The 22993-nt window shown below is 40.8% G+C and overlaps 1 protein-coding gene across 1 annotated transcript in view; it reads left to right on the top strand.

The window, feature by feature from the left end:
• Window positions 1-22250, top strand: part of ttc28 (tetratricopeptide repeat domain 28) — a 109957-nt gene extending 87707 nt beyond the window's left edge. Inside the window, 22 exon segments of the mRNA XM_054612335.1 lie at window positions 214-406; window positions 543-623; window positions 1864-2116; window positions 5829-5938; window positions 7578-7616; window positions 7618-7726; window positions 8523-8750; window positions 10451-10631; window positions 12733-12873; window positions 13487-13631; window positions 13704-13883; window positions 14689-14965; window positions 14968-15250; window positions 15459-15706; window positions 16185-16309; window positions 16942-17019; window positions 17107-17266; window positions 17399-17475; window positions 18632-18761; window positions 18952-19059; window positions 19392-20016; window positions 20644-22250. Coding sequence (XP_054468310.1) covers window positions 214-406; window positions 543-623; window positions 1864-2116; window positions 5829-5938; window positions 7578-7616; window positions 7618-7726; window positions 8523-8750; window positions 10451-10631; window positions 12733-12873; window positions 13487-13631; window positions 13704-13883; window positions 14689-14965; window positions 14968-15250; window positions 15459-15706; window positions 16185-16309; window positions 16942-17019; window positions 17107-17266; window positions 17399-17475; window positions 18632-18761; window positions 18952-19059; window positions 19392-20016; window positions 20644-21661 — 4789 coding nt within the window. The 3' untranslated portion in view covers window positions 21662-22250.
• The last annotated feature ends 743 nt before the right edge of the window (window positions 22251-22993 follow it).

Here is a 22993-nt window from a genome sequence, read left to right as displayed (position 1 = left end):
GCCTAAAATCTAAATGATTAACCAATTTGCTTTATTGTTTGCTCTATTAAATTGCCTGCATGGGTCTATCTGGAAAAACTGAAGGCTTTAATAGTAGAAAAAGACAGAACTGTAGAATGTTTTTGTTTTTTTAAACTACTCATACGTTGCTTTTAGTGTTTGCAAGATCAAACAAACTGATCACGTCTTTTGTTTCCCCCGCCCTTTCTCCAGGTCTATGGGGAGTCTCCAGCAGGCATTGGTGTGCTTTGAGAAGCGGCTGGTGGTGGCCCATGAGCTGGGTGGAGAAGGTGGAGGTAAGGCTCAGGCTTACTGGGAGCTGGGAACGTTACACAGCCAACTGGGAAACTACGAGCAGTCGCTCTCCTGCCTGGAGCACCAGCTGAACATCGCACACACAGCCGGGGTAAAGATTCCACCTGCAACAGATTCTGATTTCTCTCTTCATGCACTTCTGAATATAACAAATGGGTCTTTTTCTTTATATGAAAAGTTCATTATTTGCACAGAAAGATGTGTTAAATCTTTCTTTAAACTGTCAGGATAAATCCCTGGAAGCGGAGGCGAGCGATGCACTTGGAGGCGTTTATCAGCTGATGGCCGACAACGAGACGGCGCTACAGGTGTGATGACTCATGATACATCAGTGTTTACTAACCGGCATTTTAAAGGATAGCTTTCTTTCCGAGATAGGAGAAGATTGATACACATTTCATATCACGTTGATACTTAAGGTTTTTGTAAAAAAAATTGATAAGACAAAGCTGTTTCCCACTCTTTATGCTAAGCTAAGCATATTTACGAGTGGTGTCGATCCTCTTTTCTTACTCTAAGCAAAAAAGGCATTTTCATCACAATGTCAAACTTATTTAATGTGAATGTTTTATTATCCTCTGTATTGTGAGAGAGCTGTAACAAGTGATTTACATACCGTAAAACTTCAATTTGGCTATTTGACTCTAAATGGAGCATCATTTACTAAATGAACATCATGCTGTATTGAAGAAGACTTGAAACTAGAGATTGAGACCATAAACTCATGTTTACAATGTTTACTGAGGGAATAAATCAAGAGAGAAGTAGAGTCATTTTCTCATAGACTTCTATACAACCAGAGGAGTCGCCCCCTGGTGGACAGCAGAGAGAATGCAATTTCTAAGACACTTCCGCATTGACCATTGTGCATATCTAAGACCCTTTTAGATGTTTCTTATTTGAAAAGCGAGTCAACTGGAAACGTTTATAAGTCAGCTGGAGATCATTTTAAACCGACACATTGAACAACCTTGTTAGCTTATGTGGCTAATAAAATCTGATAGCTACAGTTTCTGCCAGCAAAATCGATGGATCGTAAGCTAGAAATGTGACGTTGCTTTTATTTATTTCTGTGTGAAATCAAAGACCAAACATATTAAGAAAAAGAATAAAAAATACTAATCATTTCAATGGTAAATCCTCCTCCTTTATCATTGTAAACTGCTTCAGCTATGAGCCATACAAAATAGAAAGCTTGACATAACGTGATGACAGGCTTCTTTGGCAATTCAATGAGAAAGCGGTCCGTATTAAGGGTGTGAGGTTGGAGTAGACCTGGAAACAGAGGGGATTTAATGGCATTTTAAAAGGTGACAAAACCTCTCGTAGAGTCATTTTCTCATAGACTTCTACACAACCAGAGGAGTCGCCCCCTGGTGGACACTAGAGAGAATACAGGTTAAAGGCTTTTCAGCAGTGGCTTCACTCGTCATAACTGGGAGATTAGCATACAGACATGAGAGTGGTATCAATCTTCTCATCAAACTCTCGGCAAGAAAATCTTAAAAAAAACCTCGTCCCTTAAGTAATGGAGCTCTCCTGCTGCAGTGGCACCAGAGGGCGTTGGATATATCGGAGCAGACGGGGTGTGTGAGGAGCCAGGGTCGAGCCTACGGAAACCTGGGGCTGACCTACGAAGCGCTGGGGAAGTACGAGCGAGCCGTGGTCTTCCAGGAGCAGCACCTCAGTGTGGCGGCTCAGACCAACGATCTGATCGCTAAAACTCTGGCCTACGGGAGCCTGGGGAGGACACACCACGCACTGCAGAACTATGCACAGGCTGTGATGTACCTGCAGGAAGGTAAGGAACACCAAGCCCCTTTAAACTTGGATTCAAGTTTTGGTTTGAACGTTGCAGATTGATTGATGGATGGATGTCAACATATTATTGGTTTGCTATGTGAGCACACTTCATATTTTGTTTTAAAGGAAGGAAAACATTGAAAAGCTGCACAACTAGACCTCTTATGTGATCTAATAGGGTTAAAAAAGCATTTTCCAATTAATCACAACTTTATTCACACACATCATAGAAAAGCATAACTTTTTTTGGGGCTCATTATTTGTAAGTTAGCGTAGCATGAAAGCATGGTGTAATTGCAAGCTAGTTAACTAACTAGCCAGCCGCTAAACTAGTCAAATTCAACCTCACTTTGCTCCATTTTCACGCTCTTTTTCCACGTAGGAAAGCACATAACACGCTTTGAGGCCACGGTTATTGTCACACAAGGAGCCAACTGTATGACCAGTAATGAAACAACATTTTGTTCATAATTTCTGTTTCATTTGAGTTTTGCCTTTGTGACCTCTAACCGGACCAGCTGTAAAATGTAAACAATGTGTCATCCTCACCTTGGTTCGATTCAGGAACCGGACACTTTAGGTGTAAACACTTCAAATCTGAGCTAGTCTGCTTTGTCAGTAGTCGCCCACTTCAAAACCAGCAGGAAGAGCACAGAGAAATTACACAAATCCAGAAATCCATTTAGTAAAATAACTGAAACTATTCTCACTTTGGCAGAAAAGTGTGTCTTCATAGCATCTCATGGGTTATAGTGGGAATATGATCAAGAATATTGGTTTTCAGAGGCTTTAAATGTGTCATATTTTGCTGGAATTGTCTTAAAATTAGGTCATCAGAAAAAATGATAGAACATACTGTAATCACTTTTATTTTTGGAACCAGTAAGACTTATTAACTGTCTACTCATTGATTAATTGACATTTCACCGCAAATACAAAGACTCACAAGGCAACTGTTCCACATATGGCAACATCCTGCAGTGGCTTTTTGACACTTCATAGATGCCTTTAATTAAATATCATGCAGTGACGTGAATGCAAACTGATAAATATGACACGGTTTTGTGACAAGAACGTCCTCACGCACCATCAAACAATAAACAGTGATGTAACAGACTTTACTCCCACCTGAGTGTGTTTGACAGCGTTTCCACCGTGTTGAAAAGCACTCTGTTTCTGGTACGAATCAATAAACTCTCCTCTTCTGATGAAACAGCGAGTGAGAAAGTCACAGTTTTGTTCCCCCCCGCAGTGAGGTTTCCTTCAGGCAGCTCGTCGTCAGTAATCCTGTTTGATTCTGCTTCTCCTCTAAGCACACTTCTCCTCTAAGCACATGAACTCACGGCTCACATGTCGCTGCTTCCTTGTTGAAAATAATCCTGCTGGAGGATGGATGTCTGAATGAGCTGATCGGGCTCAGTGACAGGGGCCCAAAGTGACAGGGGCCCCTCATGGCCTTCAACTACAAAGTACAACTCAAAGAGACACATACAGTAGCAGTCAAAACCTTCTCATTCAATGGTTTTTCTTTATTTTTATTTTTTTCTACATTGTAGATTAATATTGAAGACATCCAAACTATGAAGGAACACATATGGAATTATGTGGTAAACAAACAAATGCTCAACAAACCAGAATATGTTTTATATTTTACATTCTTCAAAGTAGTTGAATGAGAAGGTGTGTCCAAACTTTTGACTGGTACTGTACTATCAGACACAAAACAACTACAAGGAGATAACATTGAACACGAAGAGACTTAAAATAATTCCAAATAGTCACAAAACAACTACAAAGAGATGCAAAATGACCACAGATGCAAACAAACAACTACAATGAGACAATAAACAACAACAAGGGGATAACAATGACCACAAAGAGTCACATAACAACTACAAAGAGACACTAAATGACCACCTGACACAAAACAACTACGAAAGGGCCCATAAAATAAGCACAAAGACACACAAAATGACTATAAGGAGTCACAGAATTACCACAAAGAGACGCAAATCATCTACAAAGAGATGCAAAATTACCACAGGAGTCACAGAATGACCACAAAGACTCCTAGACTGACCACAAAGAGACACAAACGATCTCCAAAGAGACACAAAACAACTACAAAGAGACCCAGAATGACTAAAAAGAGACACAAATCATCTATAAAGAGATGCAAAATGACCAGAAAGAGACACAAAACAGCTACAAAGAGACACAGAATGAAATAAAAGAAACACAAAATGACCAAAGAGTCACAAAACAGCTACAAAGATACTCAAAACGTCGATTAAGAGTCACAGAATGAGCAAGGTGACACAAAATGACCACAAAGAGACAAAAAACAACCAAAAAGAGACACAAAACAACTACAAGACACACAAAAAGACCAAAAATAGACAGAATGACCACAAAGAGACACAAAACAACTACAAAGAGATACAGAATGACCAAAAAACTGACTCAAATCTACTACAAACAGACTAAACCAGTAGCAGTGTTTGGGCCTGTTTCATGTCTGATTCAGGGACCCATCGTCTCATCATCCACCGTGTGCTGAATCTCTTCTCACATACTAACTTGTGTAACGGATGTTTGGTTTCATTCATGAACTCCTTCAGGCTCCGTCGGGTCGGTTAGACTCCGTCACGTCTCGTCACTACGCTCACCGATCCTCCTGATTTTAATTGATCATTAACTCAACAAGCAGAACTCAGTGAGCAGAGTTGAAGTGAGGACGGAGACGGAGAAACACTCGAATGAAGCGCCTCCAATTAACCCCCCCGACCGAGAAAACACGAAAGAAACACCGAGAAACAGAACATCAGAGAGAGAGAGAGAGAGAGAGAGAGAGAGAGAGAGAGAGAGAGAGAGAGAGAGAGAGAGAGAGAGACGTGAATCAGAAGGAGATGTTTGATGAGACTCAGATCAGTCTTGAGATCTCTAATGAGAACTAATTACAACCAACGAGGGTCTGAGTCTGAACAGCAGCAGACGAGACGTATCTGAGACAAACTGAAGAGAGGAGAGAGACTTTGAATTCAAGTCAGAGGGAGGAAGAGGAGAGGAGGAGGAGGAGGAGGACAAGAAGGAGAACAATGACAGAGAGTGGAAGAGAACATGTCAGCGTTCCGAGGAACAAGTTCACTTGAACGCAGCAATAAAAAACGTATGAGAGATGATCCTCAGATCAACAGAGTCTGATCTACTCCTCCTCTTCCTGAAAGAGATCCTCTGATCCCTGCTCCTCCTCCCCTCCTCTGTCCCTGCTCTCCTCCTTCCTCCTCCTCCTCCTCTGTCCCTGCTCCTCCTCTTCATCCTCCTCCTCCTCCTCCTCTGTCCCTGCTCCTCCTCCTTCCTCTTCCTGCTCCTCCTCCTCCTCCTCCTCTGTCCCTGCTCCTCCTCTTCATCCTCCTCATCTGTCTCTCCTCCTCCTCCTATTCCTATTCCTCCTCCTCTGTCCTCCTGCTCCTCTTCTTCTTCCTCCTTCCTCTCTTTCCCTTCCTTCTCTTCCCTCTTCTCCTCTTCTTCCTCCTCCTCTCCTCTTCTTCTTTCTCCTCCTCTTCCTCCTCTCTCCTCCTCTCCTCTTCCTCTTCCTTATCTTCTACCTCCTCCTCCCTCCTCTGTCTCCTCCTCTTCCTCCTCTCCTCCTCTCCCTCCTCCTCCTCTTTCTTCCTCCTCTTTCCCTCCCTGTCCCTCCTCCTCCTCAGGTCTTCGTCTGTCGGAGCAGTTGGGTCGTAGAGAAGATGAAGCAAAGATTCGTCATCGTCTCGGTCTTTCTCTGTGGGCCGGAGGAAACCTGGAGGAGGCGCAGCACCAGGTGTGTGTGTGTGTGTGTGTGTGTGTGTGTGTGTGTGTGTGTGTGTGTGTGTGTGTGTGTGTGTGTGTGTGTGTGTGTGTGTGTGTGTAAATTTGAATGCAGTATGAGTATTTTATTACTACTTTTACTCAAGTAGCAGATCTGAGCATTCCTCCATCAGTGATAGTATCTGAACTGATGCTTCCTCTAGAACCAGTGGTAATATTCACATCCTTTACTTAAGTACAAGGAAAGATACTGGAGTGTAAACGGACCTGCCTTGGGAGTTCTACTCTAATATTTATAGCAAAAAGCCCCATTCAGAGTGTTTAATTATGGAGCCTTAAAGGTCCCGAAAGGTGATATTTTTAAATTAGATGTACACAAGATAATAATTTGTACACACAAGTTGTAGTAGTCTTGTTAGTTTTTTGCAGGTAAAATATACAGCTTTATCATCATATAAATACCAGCAGAGCTTCACACGACTCCGACCTGAGGAACTTTAACGAGCAACAAAACTGAAAACACTGTGAGGATATATATATATACAATAAAGAGAATCAAAAAAAGATATGTGATATTGTTAGAAAAACATGATGCAGTGTAAGCAAATTAATATTAAATAGTGCACTTTTGCACAAAAAAAAGAAGAGGTTTGCTTATCCAAAGCAGAAGCACAGCAATACTTAAATTCAGTTTTCAGGTATTAGTACTTTACTAAGTATTTCCATTTAATTCTACATCTACTCTACAACATTTAGCTTTACATTTATTCATGCAAAACACACACAGACACACACACACAGACATACACATTTTATTTTTATATTATATATATATATATTTTTATATATATATATTATTATATTTTTTTTTTTTTATATATATATATTTATATGTATTTTTATATATATATATATATATATATATAATTATTTAAAATCAGCGCCAACTCAACTGAATGTTGCATTTTAAGGCTGCTAACATGTTAAATCATCAATATTAATAATCCAATAACATAATATTTACAGTATCATAATATAACTATCTGAAATGGACCATTATACTTCATGCATAGTTGCTTTTTAGATACTCAAATTGTATCATGCTAAAACTTATAAACTGTTTTAAGATAGACGTATTGGTGTACTTTTAAGTACTTTAATGTGAGGGATATTAGTACTACTGTGTTAGTGATCTAGTACCATTCTGTTGTATTTACATTGTGTCTAATGTTTGAGTCTGTAAGTAGAGACAAGAGAAGAACATCCTCGTGCTTCCTATTGTGTATTTGTACTGCCCCTTAGTGGTTATTAATGTAACAGCATGCTCTCAGGTTTTATATATATTGACAATAATTCTGCTTTTAAATAATGTTTTTAATACACAAACAGGTGACATATACAGTTTGTGTGTGTATTTAGATGTATACTATAGTTGGTATCAGTGTGTGTGTATTTAGATGTATACTGTAGTTGGTATCAGTGTGTGTGTATTTAGATGTATACTGTAGTTGGTATCAGTGTGTGTGTATTTAGATGTATACTGTAGTTGGTATCAGTGTGTGTGTATTTAGATGTATACTGTAGTTGGTATCAGTGTGTGTGTATTTAGATGTATACTGTAGTTGGTATCAGTGTGTATTTCTGTGTTCCAGTTGTACCGAGCGTCCGTGTTGTTCAGTGTGTATTTCTGTGTTCCAGGCGATCCGTCATGAGACTCAGCAAAACACCGACTGTAAGCTCTCCCTGTTCGACCTGCAGACCAGCTCGTACCAGGCCCTCCAGAGGGTCCTCGTCAGCCTCGGTGAACCAAACCCCTCCTCTTATTCCTGTTCAGTCAGACATTCCTGTTTTTTAATCCTGTGTCTCCGTGTAACCTTTTTATTATGAATTATTGTGCTGGTTAATAACTATTACAAATTTAACAGTGTAGAAATGATGGAAAGTTGACGTCCCGTGCTGGATTTGAACCCACGACCCTTTGGTTCTTAGTCAACACCTGAACCAGAGCTTCTCCTAAAATAATAAAAATAATAATAATAACTTTATTTATATAGCACCTTTAAAAAAAAAAAAAAGCATTTTATGACTTTACTACCAATTCAAGAGTGTAGAAATTATGAAAAGTTGCTGTCCTGTGCTGGATTTGGACCCTGCGGTTCTTAGTCGACACCAGAACCAAGGCTTCTCCTATAATAGTAATAATAATAATAATAATAACCTTTAAAAACAGAGTTTACAAAGCGCTTTAACAGACAAAGCAAAGAAAAAGCAAAGCTTTAACAAAGAGGGGCAAACTAAGATAAAACACTGATAAAAGAGTTAAATAAATAAAAAGCAATAGAGATGATAAAAACTAACTAAGAATTAAAATAAATTAAATAAATTTAAAGTGTAAATGCACCCAGAAAAAAATTAAGAATTGTTATCTGATATTTTCATGAAATTAAATAAAAAATTTGGCAAGTTAGAGCATGTTTATTACGCTAATACATTTATTGTGAATATCAGCCTAAATGTGTCAAAACTGGACAAAACTTAATGTTCCAGACCTTCTGTTCCTCTGTTCCTCATCGTTCATCTTCTGTGTTGCGTTCAAGGCCGTCACGACGAGGCGCTGGTGATAGCGGAGCGAGGCCGGACGCGAGCCTTCGCCGACCTCCTGGTGGAACGGCAGAAAGGGAGTCAGCAGGCGGTGACCTCTGACCCCTACATCCCCGTCACCGTGGAGAACATCCTGGAGACGGTCAGCGGGCAGAGGGCTCTGGTCCTCTACTTCTCTCTGGCTGGAGGGTTTCTGTACAGCTGGCTGATTTCTCCAGGGACAGGTACACACACACATATACACACACACACACACACACACACACACACACACACACACACACACACACACACACACACACACACACACTGAAACATACCACACAGTCTTTAGAGAATGGTCCATTCACCCTGCAAAGAAACTAAACTTGAAATTTGTCCATTTCCAGTTAATCTGCTCCAAACATGGTTTTTCTTTTTTTTATCTTTTTCTTTACTTTTTCTTTACTTTTTCTTTACTTTTTCTTTACTTTTTCTTTACTTTAATATTTTTAACAAAGCAAAACATTTCCTGAAACAAGACCTCATTAAAGACACACAATAATTATTATTATTATTAGGGAAATTATATAAATAAAATATTATTATTATTATTATTATTATTATTATTATTATTATTATTATATTTATTATTTTTATCATGTTTTATTTTATTTCTTTATTATTTGTATAATTTGTATTATTTTTATTTTTATTATTTGTATTATTTTAATATTATTATTATATTTTTATTATTTGTTTAATTATTATAATTATTGTAATTATGAGTATTTTAATAACAATGGGTATAATAAATAGGTAAATATATACATGTTCAGAAAAATAAATAATAATTTAAAAATATTTAAATAAAAACAAAGACAGAAACCTTTACTGCCAATTTTTTAGACATTAAAAAACCAAAAATTGTTAATAAGTCCTTAAAGAAAATCTGCAAAACTGCAGGCTTGAAAATATATAATAATATACTAAAATCCATTATTTATATTATTTGTTTGGTATATTATATCCATATTAACCCCTTTTATCTTGTGATCTTGTCCTCTTGCGCCCCCTTCAGGCCAAAATGTAAACCACATGCTCACATTTCATAATCGTGACATTTGAGGACATTTGTGCACCGACGGGAATAAACCTTTAGATTTTAATCACTTGTTGACCTTTAATGACCTGGTGGCCTTTTCCTTCATATTTCTACCATCACTTTAGTATTTCTACGGACACTGCAGCTCTCTATCATCCTCTCTCTACTCTGGCTTTAGACTTTTAGCCTTGTTAATAATTCAATATATCAAAAATCTGCTCTGAATACTGAGTTTGGAGACATTTCCTATGCAGACTGTGTTTTAAAAACTGCAAGACCAGATTTAAAGGATCCTCGCACACGTTTTTGCAGCAACAAAAGAGGAGGAAGAGGATGAGGAGGAAGAGGGAGAGAGGAGAGAGAGAGGAGGAAGAGGAGGAGGTAGAGAGGCAGAGGAAGGACAGAGAAGGAAGAGGAAGAGAGGAGGAGGAGGAGGAAGAGGAGGAGGTAGAGAGGTGGAGGAAGGACAGAGAAGGAGGAGGAGGAAGAGGGATAGAGGAGGATGAGGAAGAGGGAGAAAGGAAGAGGAAGAGGGACAGAGGAGGAAGAGGGTGAGGAAGAGAGGAGGAGGAAGGACAGAGGAGGAAGAGGGAGAGAGGAGGAAGAGGAGGAGGTAGAGAGGAGGACGAGGAAGAGGGAGAAAGGAGGAAGAGGAAGAGGGAAGAGGAGAGGAGGAGGAAGGATGGAGGAGGAGGAGGGAGAGAGGAGGAAGAGGGAGAGAGGAGGGACAGAGGAGGAGGAGGAGGAGGAGGAGGAGGAGGAGGAGGAGGAGGAGGAGGAGGAGGGGACAGAGCAACAAACCACTGATTCCCTCATGTTCTCCCTAAAATGCTTCAACAGGTATCGTGAAGTTCAACGAGGTTTATCTGGGAGAAGCCGGACTGGAGGAGTTCCAGGATGCTGGTGGTGGTGGGAGTCCACAGGGAGGAGGAGGAGGAGGAGGAGCAGGAGGCCCTTTGTCTCTGGAGCAGTACATCAGCAACGCCAGAGAGGCTCTAGGAGTGGACAGCCATTACAGCAGGTTTCTACTTCTTCTTCACGTTTGTTCTAATATTCACCAAATTTTCATTCAAGTCAAATTTCCACCCTGGTGGACAAAAAATATTTATTTTATTATGATGATATTGAAAAAGAAGAGAAGAAAACAGATTCTATCAGATTGACATGAGGTCTTTTTTTCTTGCGCTGTCTTCAGGTCAACATTTGAATGATTCTCATCATCATAGTGAACATGGAGAGCGTCACAGAGCAGCTAGCAGTTGTAGACTCTCAGAAAAAGACAGATGAGCCTCACACTTCATATCATCCGTCTTCCTCTCCTTCTTCTCTCTGCTTCTCTGCTTCCATATTTTCTTACACTCAATTATCTCGTCCGCAACTTCAGGCCGGATGCCGTGATGATTATGAATCCTGCTCGTCCACAGCGTGACAACTATCTGCACATATGCAACATTAAAAAATGCTTTTGAAACCCTCTGACAGACTTTAACTTCTCTCTAGAATGTAGAAAATGTTATTTCAACACAAACAAATCTCCCCGAGCCGCAAAAAGAAGTACAGCCAGAGAATCCATAAAGCTGTGAGTGCTGCCAGAACATTAAGAATGACACAATAACTTCTCCGTCCTGTTTTATCCCCCAAATGTCAGAGTTGTGGATTTGTGTCACAAGTTTAATGAGTTTAAACTCGACTTGACAAAATCAATAAAGACTTCACTGCACTTGGACTTTAACACCAATGACTTGTGACTTCACTTTAACTGGAAAAACTTGAAAATACTGGATACCTTCACCCAAACATTTAAAGTGCGCCATAGATCAATTTCCCTTTATTTCATCAAGTCCCATCTTTGTTAGAATTAATCAGACAGCAGGAGAGAACCAGGAAGTACAACCTTGAGTTACTGAGCGACAGTTGGAACAAAATATCCATCCATCCATCTTCCGTAACCGCTTATCCAGTTAAGGGTCGCGGGGGTGCTGGAGCCGATCCCAGCTGTCAATGGGTGAAGGCAGGGTTCACCTGGACAGGTCTCCAGCCTATCACAGGGCAGACATATAGAGACAGACAACCACTCACCCTCACACTCACACCTACGGGCAATTTCAGAGTCATCAATTAACCTAAGCTGCATGTCTTTGGACTGTGGGAGGAAGCCGGAGAACCCGGAGAGAACCCACGCTGACACGGGGAGAACATGCAAACTCCACACAGAAGGTTGTCTGGCCCGGGAATTGAACCCGGGCCCCTCTTGCTGTGAGGCGACAGTGCTAACCACTACACCACCGTGCAGCCCCGGAACAAAATATATGAAAGCTAATTTTGTTCGCGGTGGTCAATATAAAAGGAAATGCAGTTTGTAAAACTTGTGGGTCAGAGACACAAATGGGTTTAACTTTAGTGAAGAGCATATTATGACATGTTCAGGACTCGAAACTCAAAGTTTTGAGATTTACTTGTGACTTGAAAAACAATGACTTGGTCCCACCTCTGGTTTTATTTTTTAAAAGAAGAAATTACAAATTAAAAGTTACTTTTAAAACAATCAAAAGCATCTTTGATTAATTTGTTGCTACATACAAATGTTAGCAAACTTTAGATAGATACTGCTGTAATAAGCTGGAATGAAATTTTTTTTTTGAGGTATCTTTAATTGAGTACTTCCATTTGATGGTACTTTATACTTTAACTCCACTAAACTCGTCAGGCAGCTTTAGTTTATAGATTCAGATTATCAATACAAAAATGTAGACAAACATTTTGATCTATTATTACAGGTTAAGCTTCCCAGCAGTATATTTATATATATATATTTTATATATTATATATATTTTTATAATTAAAAAATATATATTATTGTTTTGTTATATATTTTTAATATTTTATATATTATTATTTTTATTTTATTTTATATTTCTATTTTTTCAATTTTTCTTTTTTATATTTTTATATATATATATATATATATATATATATATTTAAAAAATGTAAGAAAACAACCTGTTGTTGTTGCCAGATGTTCTGAATCAAATGAACCTTTACTGCTGAATACTGATTTACATGTTATTGGTGATATTCCAGTTATAATATTTAGTCCACATGTTTTACCGTCTGATCCACAGAGTTGGCTCCAACAGTGAGACGGAGAGTGAGGCTGGAGATTTGTTGGATCAACACTTTGATGATCTGAACAACAGACTGACGTCGACCACCGACCCAACGGGGTTCCTCCGCATGGTGTCCAGAAACAACACCTTCAACAGGTCACACTTTTGAGTTTTTTTTATGTTTGATACGGCAACATATTTCAAATAATTAATGGATGGAGTGCCTTGATATTTTGTGCAGACATTCATGTTGCCCACAGGATGAACTGTGTTTAATAGTGTTGTATAGTGACTTTGATAGAATATTGTAGCCCATTTGTAAAACAAAACAAAATATAGTGTATTTTTGGAATTTGCATCAAAAGGAACGTAAATAGCAGCAACAAAGATAAATTCTCTGGTCAGATAATATGGCTGACATCTTTACATTAAAACTTCAACATGAGGAAAAACATTTCACCTTTAACTCTGACCGTGTTTGAACACCAAGCATCATGATGTAAACACAGAGTCCAGCTCCTCTCATCCAACCGGGGTCCTGCTCATTAACAAGGGACTCCTTATATTATTCTATAAAAAAGAGTTTGGCCCCCCCTTGTTTAATGCTAATTGTCTGCTGTTTGCATAAGTGTGTTAACATGATACCTGCCAAACATCAGCACATTAGCACGTTAGCATTTAGTTCAAAGCACCACTCTAGCATGGCTGCAGGATCTTCTTATTTAACTGCTTTTTTAAAAATGTTCTCGTGTTTCTGTGTGTTCAACAGAAGCTGTCAGAGCATGACCAGTCTGTACAGCACCACGGTGTCTCCAGTGAAGGACAGCTCCTCATCTCCTCTTTACCGGCCCAGTAGCATCAGTAAACCTCCTCTACGAGCCCTTTATGATTTACTCATAGCTCCGATGGAAGGCGTGAGTATTTCATTCAACTCCATCTTTACATTTCCTTTGTTTTACTCTTTTTAACTGACTCTGTGTCTCCAGGGTCTGATGCACAGTAGTGGACCGGTGGGCCGACACAGACAGCTGGTGTTGGTGCTGGAGGGGGAGTTGTACCTCATCCCGTTTGCCTTGCTCAAAGGCAGTTCGTCTAACGAGTACCTTTATGAGCGGTTCAGCCTCATCTCCGTACCATCTTTAGGAAGCATGGGAGCCACGAACAAGGTGAGGAAATCAGGTTTTTATTAAGATCTTAGGTTATGTGACAGAGTATTTTTTTTCCCAGTTGATACTGACATTTAGACACATATTTTTTGTATTAACAGTTTTCTGAAAATGTATGTTTAAATATGCAAATGAGGCATTATCTTATTAAATATGTGCTTATTTTCGTACATTTCTCGTACAGAAATGTGAACATTGGATAAAGCCAGGTTCAAAAGTCATGTTTAATATTGTTGAAATATTAGAGTCAAATGTTTTTACAGAGGGGATTTTGGATATCTATTTGACAAATCAAAAAAAACTTTCAATAGCCAAAATAAAATCTATTTTCTCCATGTTTTTACAAATAAAATGTTGTATAAATCAGGCTATGAATGACATATGAACAAAGCCCTCTGTAAAAGCCTTCAGAATATAGAGAGGAATGAAGCTGTAAAGTTTGGTGTATGTAAGAGCTACTGAAGTGGAGATTTATGGATCAGAGTTCGAGAAAATGGCCTTTAAAGAGATACATACATTTTGAAGACACTACAGGTGAATAGGGTAAAAAAATTAACTAATAGATATGAACATGAAACTTCACCCCTCTGTGGTGAATTTAGGAGAAAACTACAGAAGCAAATATACAAAGTAGTAAAATAAACACCTAAATGTGTATTTTGGATGTTTTTTTTCCTCTAGTCTAAAAGAAGATGTGTAATGGAAGCCAAACGCACCAAAGTCTCTGTGCATGAAAACTAGTGATTCACTTTAAACCTCTATAAACATGTGAACTCATATCTGCTGACCTGTGTTCATCCCACAGCCTCATCCTCGCCGTGGTGGTCCTTTACTTTGCTCAGATGGAGGCTCCGTGGCCGCCGTGGTCGGGGCCCCTCGCCTGCCCCCCTCTGTGATGGACCGCTGGCTGTGGGGCCCCTTACCCTCAGCCCAGGATGAAGCTCTGTGGCTGGGGGAGCAGATAGGCTGTCATCCCCTGACTGGAGCCGGCGCCACAAAGGAGCGCGTCCTCGCGGCCCTGAATCAGGCCGAGTGCGTCCACTTTGCCACTCACGTGTCCTGGAAGCTCGCCGCTTTGGTTCTCGCCCGAGCCAGGAGCACGCCGGTGGGGGGAGGGGGGCTGCTGGGCGACCCAGGGAGAAGTCACCGTGTGGGGGGTCGACGTCCCGAGAGGACGGAAGGATGAAGGGCTCGTTTGGGAAGAGCCACAGCAGCCCGGAGAGACTCAGAGGGGGAGGAAACGAGCGAGGACGGGGGAGTGTGTGTGATGGGGAGAGTGTGTGTGACAGCCCGCCGCTTCACGACTTCCTCCTCACCGCCGCTGACATACTGGACCTGTGCTTGAGCGTCAAACTGGTGGTTCTGAGGTACATGATCATACACAGATTTAATGTTTTATTATGCTTTTCCACTTTCTCCCTCTCCTTTAGTGTGTTATATATATTTTTGTACATGTTAAAGGTCCGTAGAGTGTAAAACCTGCAGTCCACACCCAAAAGGAGTTACCCCCCCCCTCAGAAGCTCCTGGAAAATAGCATAAAGGTCCAGCTGACCTTTGACCCCTTCCCCCTTCAGGTTGTACCCGGAGTCCAGCAGCAGGGTGACGTCTGACGGGCTGGTGGGTCTGACCCGGGCCTTCCTGGCGGCGGGGGTCCAGTGTGTGTGCGTCTCTCTGTGGCCCGTTCCCGTAGCGGCCTCCAAGCTCTTCAACAGCACGTTCTACACGGCGCTCCTCAACGGGACCAAAGCCAGCGCCGCTCTGACGGACGCCATGAAGTCTCTGCAGAGCAGCAAGCACTTCTCACACCCGTCCAACTGGGCCGGTGAGCAACAAAACAGACACACTGAGATAGAATTCTATGTTTATTGGTCATAACAAGCGACTCATACATTCTGCGTCACCTATCCAACATGTTTGGCAGTCTATTTAAAGGTGCAATGCATGGGATTCAGAGCATTATAGTAGAAGCAAACAGCTATTATTTATGTACAGATATAGTAGTAGTTACATTTTTACATTTTTACATTTAATTATATATCTTTTTTTTTTTATTTTAAATTTTAAATGTTTAATATTATTTTTATTAAATGTTTTACTATTATTACTTTATTCATTTTATTATATAATATTTTATTATGTCTTTTTTTTATTAAATTTTTTATAATTCTTTTTTATTTTTATTTTATTTTTATCGTCTATCTTTTCATTTTAATTAAAATTTAAAATGTGTGTGTGTGTGTGTGTGTGTGTGTGTGTGTGTGTGTGTGTGTGTGTGTGTGTGTGTGTGTGTTCTCCCTCAGGCTACATGCTGGTTGGCAGTGATGTGAAGCTGAACAGTCCCATGTCTCTGGTGGGTCAGGCCCTGTCAGAGATCCTTCAGCACCCAGAGAGAGCGAGGGACGCCCTCAGAGTGCTGCTGCACCTGGTGAGACACCTCCACCCGTTTACACCAGTCACAGCTCATCTAACACCACAGAGAAAAACATATGAAGAGTTGATCAAATATATTTTGTTATAAATTACCAATATATAAAATTATGAGAAAATAAACAATTTCGATAAACGTAAACATATTTTTTGGTCATTTCTTTTCTACAGTTTTTTGATCTTTGAAATGATACACTTAAAATGTAAGTGCAAAATACATGCTTTCTTTCTACCACTTTGATTTATTTTACCTGTAAAAGTTTTTAGTTATTTTTAAATGTACAGCACTTTGACCTACATAGTCTGTATGAAATGTTCTATATAAACATTATTATTATTATTATTATTATTATTATTATTATTATTATTATTATTATTATTATTATTATTATTATTTTATGGCACACTGATAAATAAAGACATTTCAAAATGGCACTTTGTATCAAGAAGGTTGCAGACACCTGACTATAAATACCACAAGAATCTGTTGACTATTTATTTTTTGATGATAAAAACACAACGAGGAGTACTACAAACGGTAACTGTGATACCTCGTTTTGTTCGTGAGGACCAGGACTATTGACTGATCGACTGACGGTGTGTTTGATCTTCGTCTCTTTCCGTCTGCAGGTGGAGAAATCTCTGCAGCGCATCCAGAGCGGCCAGTGTAACCCGATGTACACGTCTCAGCAGAGCGTAGAGAACAAGGTCTGAGTGTGGATCTCTCTCTCTCCGTCTCTCCGTCTTTAGAAGACGTCAACCCTCCATCACTAACGTGTCCTCTGTCCTCTGCAGGTCGGCGGCGTCCCCGGGTGGCAGGCGCTGCTCTCTGCGGTGGGTTTCCGGTTGGATTTCTCCGGCAGCGTCTCTGGTCTCACCTCGGCGGTCTTCTTCCCGATCTCTGACCCCGGAGAGCGTCTGCAGCAGTGCAGCGCCACTCTGCAGTCTCTGCTCGGTAAGAATAGTCCCTCCTGGATCCAGACTTCATAAAGCATGCAAAAATCTGACCATATCAGTCAGAAGGTATAAATAATCATTGCTATAAAAATAAAATGCAAGAAACGTGATGATCTTCTTGCATCCTCAGGTCTCACTCCTCCGGCTCTGCAGGCTCTCTGTAAACTGGTCACAGTGTCCGAGGCCGGAGAACAGCTCATTCATAAGGTACGCCATGTTGTGTGGTAGAGACACAGTAAATCATTCATACCAGTGCTGGAAGAAGTACTCAGAGCCTGTACTGAAGTAAAAGTACCAATACAGCAATGCAGAATACTCTGTCACAAGTTAAACTCCTGCATTCATTACTTAAAGCTACTGTGAGGATATTTTAACTGGTCCTGAATCAGTCTCAGTTTAATCCTGATCCCTTATATGACCTAAAGATAACACTAAGATAAGATAAGATAAGATAAAGTAATCCTTAGTCCCGCAGCGAGGACATGTTTATGATTACAGCAGCAGAGAGGAAAGTGCAAACAAGAGACATAGTAAAAAACCAAGTATTATAAATAAGTAATAATAACACAGTAAAGAATAATAAATAAGTAAAAAAAGTAAAAAATCCACAATAACTAAAATATTATATATACAGACAGAATAATTATTGTATTGCACAGTAAAGATGTTTACAAGCCAATAGGTCAGAACTAACGGTTTCATTTTTTTAAATGCACTTTATTTTATGAGATACCATGAAGGGTATTTATGCAAAATGTTATTCTGAAATTAATTGCCACATTAATGTAGTGAAGTAGAAGTAGAAAGTAACTAAATGTACAGATTCAAGTAAAATAAAAGTACCTTTAAACCGTGCTAAAGTACAGTACTTGAGTAAATGTATCGTTACGTTTGTTTCTGTGAGCGCTTTGTGTTAAATGAAGGTGACTCAACATTTGTATAAAATCAGAGCTTCTGTTTTTTTAATGTTTTAGGACAATAAGAGGACAAAGTTGAACCAAACTGAAATGATAAACCCCCTGAGGAAGTTTACACCCTTTAATGCATCTGTGTTTCTGTTCATCCGACATGAGATGTCCGTTATTCGTTCGTCCTAACCCTCCGTATCGAGGGTGTCATCATCCGTGCATGACCTCAGTGTGCAGTGACTCAAAAACCCAAGTTATCACAGGAATAAACCACTAAAGTTGTGTTTCCTCTTCTCTCATACGCCTCCTCACAAAGGCGGTTATAAGCATGGTGGGAATGGTAAGTGTGTCAAGAAGTGTGAGCCCAGACAAAGTATTGTATTAATTTAAAAGATGTGGGTGCTACGCCAATTTTGTAGTATAAAGTGATGATATGTGGGTTCTCCTCTCCAAAGCTCCACCAGGTGCTGGTTCAGTTGCAGTCCGGAGACAAAGACCAGGACTTCTCTCTGGCTCCCATCCAGGTCTCCATAAGCGTTCAGCTCTGGAGGCTTCCGGGCTGCCACGAGTTCCTGGCGGCGCTCGGTGAGTCCTCGACCGATGAGACCGAGTTTCACTTATGGAGAAAACTTGTTGTCCTACTTTTGAACTACTTATGATAGTATTATGCATATAGCACAATATTTCCATCTGAAAGTTAGAGGTATGAATTATCATGAAATGTAAAGTGCAGTACTTTGTAAATGTACTTGTTTACATCCTGTCTCTCTCTCAGGTTTTGATCTCTGTGAGGTGGGTCAGGAGGAGGTCCTGCTGAAGACCGGAAAGCAGGCCAGCAGACGCATCATGCATTTCGCCCTCCAGTCTCTTCTGGCTCTCTTTGGTGAGAATGATGCAGAACTTTATTTTTTTCAAATCTAAATCTCTAGTCCATTTTGAGATTTACCTCCATAACAAGTCTTCTTTCATACTAGTGGAAAAAAACATTTATTTTACTATTTTGTCTATTTGCTTCTGTAGATTTCTCCTAAATTCACCAAAAGTTACCTTAGATAACGCCTCATTTGCATATTTAAACATAACATTTCAGAAAACTTGCAATACAAAAAATACTAGTCTTAATGTCAGTAATCAACTGGAGAAGTTTCATGTTGATATCTATTACTTACATTTGTTTTACCATATTCTCCTCTCCTCCTCTAACTCTCCCCTCAGACTCCACGGAGCTTCCCAAGCGTCTCAGCATGGACAGCTCCTCCTCCCTGGAGTCCCTCTCCTCCTCCCAGTCGGCCTCCCAGCCTCACTCCTTACCCCTCTCCTTCGGGTGCTACCCTCCTCAGCCCTCCTACCTGCCCCCAGACAGCCTCTCCTGCGACGCCATCTCCGTCTACAGCCTCAGCTCCCTCGCCTCCTCTCTCAGCTTCCTGTCGCGCCCCGAGCCCGCGGGGAGTGACATCATCAGCCAGCGCTCCTCCCTGCAGCAGGAGCCGGAGAGGTCTCGTGGCTCGCACCGACACACCGGCGGCCTGTCGAGAGGTCGACTGACCAATCAGGGAGGAGGAGGAGGAGGAGGAGGAGGGGAGGATGAGGAGTATGAAGGTTACTCCATCATAAGTAGTGAGCCGTTAGGGCGAGGGAGGAGGGAGTGTGACACGCTGCCTCTACCCGCGGGACACCGACACGGGAGGGGCGGAGCTGGGAGAGGGTCAACCGGGGGTCACGGGTACCCGGTTATGATCTCCTCCAAAGGAAGCATCAGCACACCTACATCTCCCATTAAAGCACCGCCGCCACCACCGCCGCCAAAGGTCCTCACCAGCACCAAACACAAGCAGGAAATGTAAGTCCAATAATAAGTCCAATAAATAAAATGTTATTTTCCTAAAGCAAGTGAAAGAATCTGCCAGTAAAGTTACAGAAAATAACTGAAACTCTTATTTTGAAATCCTGAAATAACTCCTCATCCATCACAGCTCTTTATCTTGTTGTCATTCTGATATTTTACACAGTTTATAAAGTGCTAACAGTTGTGACAGCTTTCTTATAGTATTATAAGCTCATTTTCAGCTCTTGCTCCTACTTTAACTATACATTACATTTACATTACATTACAGTCATTTAGCAGACGCTTTTATCCAAAGCGACTTACAGGAAGTGTATTCAACATAGGTATTCAAGAGAACTACTAGTCACCAGAAGTCATAAGTGCATCTCCTTTCTTAAACAAGCATCTAAAAGCTACTACACTACACTATCCTAGTCTTTTTGTCTAAAAGAACCCTATAAGAAAATCTTATTTTCCCGAACTAGTGAAATCTGCCAGTGAAGTTACAGAAAAATAACTGAAATCCTGAGATAACTCCTCCTCCCTGGCAGCTCTTCTGATATTGAAATCTATGTCATAGCATTTAAGTGTATTTATTTCTAAAGGGGCTTCTTTCTAACTGTGCTGTCGTTTTATGTGCAGCTCTCCTCCTCAGAGGACGGCCAAAGGGAAGGTGAGCAGCTCGGAGTCGGACCAGTCCAGCACGGAGACGGACAGCACAGTGAAGTCCCAGGAGGAGAGGACGGTCCCGGTGGGACAGCTGGACCCAGAGGAGCTGGCCCAGAAGATCCTGGAGGAGACTCAGATCCACATGCGAGCCGTGGTGAACCTGCAGAAGGTCAACGACGTCGGAGGGACGACCTTGAGGGGGTCATCGCTGTCCACTCCCACGACCCCGACTTTGTCCCCCGCCGGAGGAGCCCGAGGCTTCCAGCCCTCGGAGACCAGCGCCTTCAGCCGGCCTCCCAGCAGAGCCAGCCTGAAGCCGTGCTCCTCCCCTCTCTCCCTCTCCCATCATGCACCTCCCCCGACTCGGCCCAAACCTCCGTCCTGCTCCTCGTCGCTGCAGAAGATCAGTAGCCCCGCCCCCTCCTCTCCATCCTCATCCCTCTCTGCTGCTTCTCCAGATGTGCAGCTCAAACTGAGATACCCCACCTCGCCGTACTCCGCCCACATCTCACCCTCGCACTCCCCAGCTGACGGCGCTCCATCGCCATCCCTCTCCTACTCCTCCACCGGATCCGTCTCCATCTCCGCCTCCTCCAGCCCGGCAAACACCCCCGAACTCACCCGCACCAAGCGTGATAACAAAGTCCAGGCCGTCCACAATTTAAAGACCTTCTGGGCGAACAACGCCGCCCAGAAACACGAGCTGCCCTGCACCGCCAGCCTACTCCGAGGCGGGGGGAATAAAAAGATGAGCACGGTCCAGAGGGATGTCTTGGGTTTGCTTAATCTCTCGCCGAGACACGACAGCAAAACCTCAGAGGGGTCGGAGAGCGGCAGAGCCAACGGGCACCAAAAACTGGAGACCAAACCTCCTCCACCTCCTCCACCTCCATCGTCGACGACGAACTCTAAAGGAGCCGTCAAGCTCCCATCTGGGAACGGATTCAAGTTCCTCTCACCTGGACATTTCTTTCCTTCCTCCAAATGTTGAGAGTTTCATTCTTGGTGTTTGTTCTACGACAGAAGCTGTCCATTTGTCAGCTAAATATGACCATGTTTTTTTTTTTTTAAAAGCAATACCTGCTGATTTAAAAAACAAAAAAGAAAAAGTACTGTTTCATACTGACAGTGATTTTACACATCACTACTTCTTCTTTTTTTTTTCGTGAAGGGATGTTTTTGAATGTGATGACTGTGCCTTCTTTTGGAGAGAGAGCGCTTTAATCGTGTTACCATGACGACTACAGAGCATGAATCTCCATGTCTCTATTCCCGTCCTCATCTTGATTTACGGTGTATTAATTATTGTTAAACGTCACCACGATTGTCGTCGTTTATTTTGTAAAGTGAGCCGTGTTTTCATTATCACACATTTTATATAAAGACAATTAAAAGAAAGACGAGAGGAAAAAAAAACATTTTTGATATTTTTTCATGGAGATTTGATTTTAGCGTGTGATTGTCAGCATGGTACGTCTTGCTGTTCAGAGTGTTACTGACTTTATAATGTACAATTTTTGCAGCGGTGCCAGACTCCTATTTAGAAAAATATCTGAAGACGTGGACGAATAAAAATGTTCCTTTCCTTGTTTTTGTTTCATAATCAATTCTCTTTACACTCATAATAAACACAAAACAGAAAATATTTCAGAAGTAGTCATTTTAATCTTAATTCTGCAAAAGCTCACGGTAATCTAGTGGAAATACATTCACTCAAGTACTTTACGAAGGCACTTTTGAAGTACTTAAAGTTGCACATTTTACTTCACGACATAAATTGAATTGCTATAGTTACTGGTTACTTCTATATATTCCTATTTTACCCAACAGTAGATCAGTTAATAATATATGATGCATTGCGAAGATTTAAAAAGTCCCCCTCAGTGGTTTTCAGAATTGAATCTTTGCACATATGAGTATATCTAAAATATACACAAAATAACACACTTACTGGATCATTTATACAAAATCTGTATTTTAAAATATACATTTTGTCCTCATTCAACAATAGTAGTCCACATTTTTGACATACCTTGTTATATATAGTATATGAAGAACTTGCATAACAATTTAATCAAATGAGTCATATCCCTCAGAGGGGATTACAAATATAGTAAATAGTAAAAGTAAGTATTAAGTAAGAACTCAGATCTTTTACTTAAGTAAAATAAGTAATACCACTGTTTAAATACTATTTTACAAGTATAAGTATTGCATTTTAAATCATTCTTAAAAAATAAGAGTATTAGCATCAAAATAAACGTAAAGAATCAAAAGTACAATTATTCATTATGCAGAATAGCCCAATTTCAGAATAATATAT

The sequence above is a fragment of the Anoplopoma fimbria genome, chromosome 14, assembly GCF_027596085.1.
Source record: "Anoplopoma fimbria isolate UVic2021 breed Golden Eagle Sablefish chromosome 14, Afim_UVic_2022, whole genome shotgun sequence".
NCBI classification, from domain to species: domain Eukaryota; kingdom Metazoa; phylum Chordata; class Actinopteri; order Perciformes; family Anoplopomatidae; genus Anoplopoma; species Anoplopoma fimbria.
This window is presented reverse-complemented; position numbering and strand designations above follow the sequence as displayed.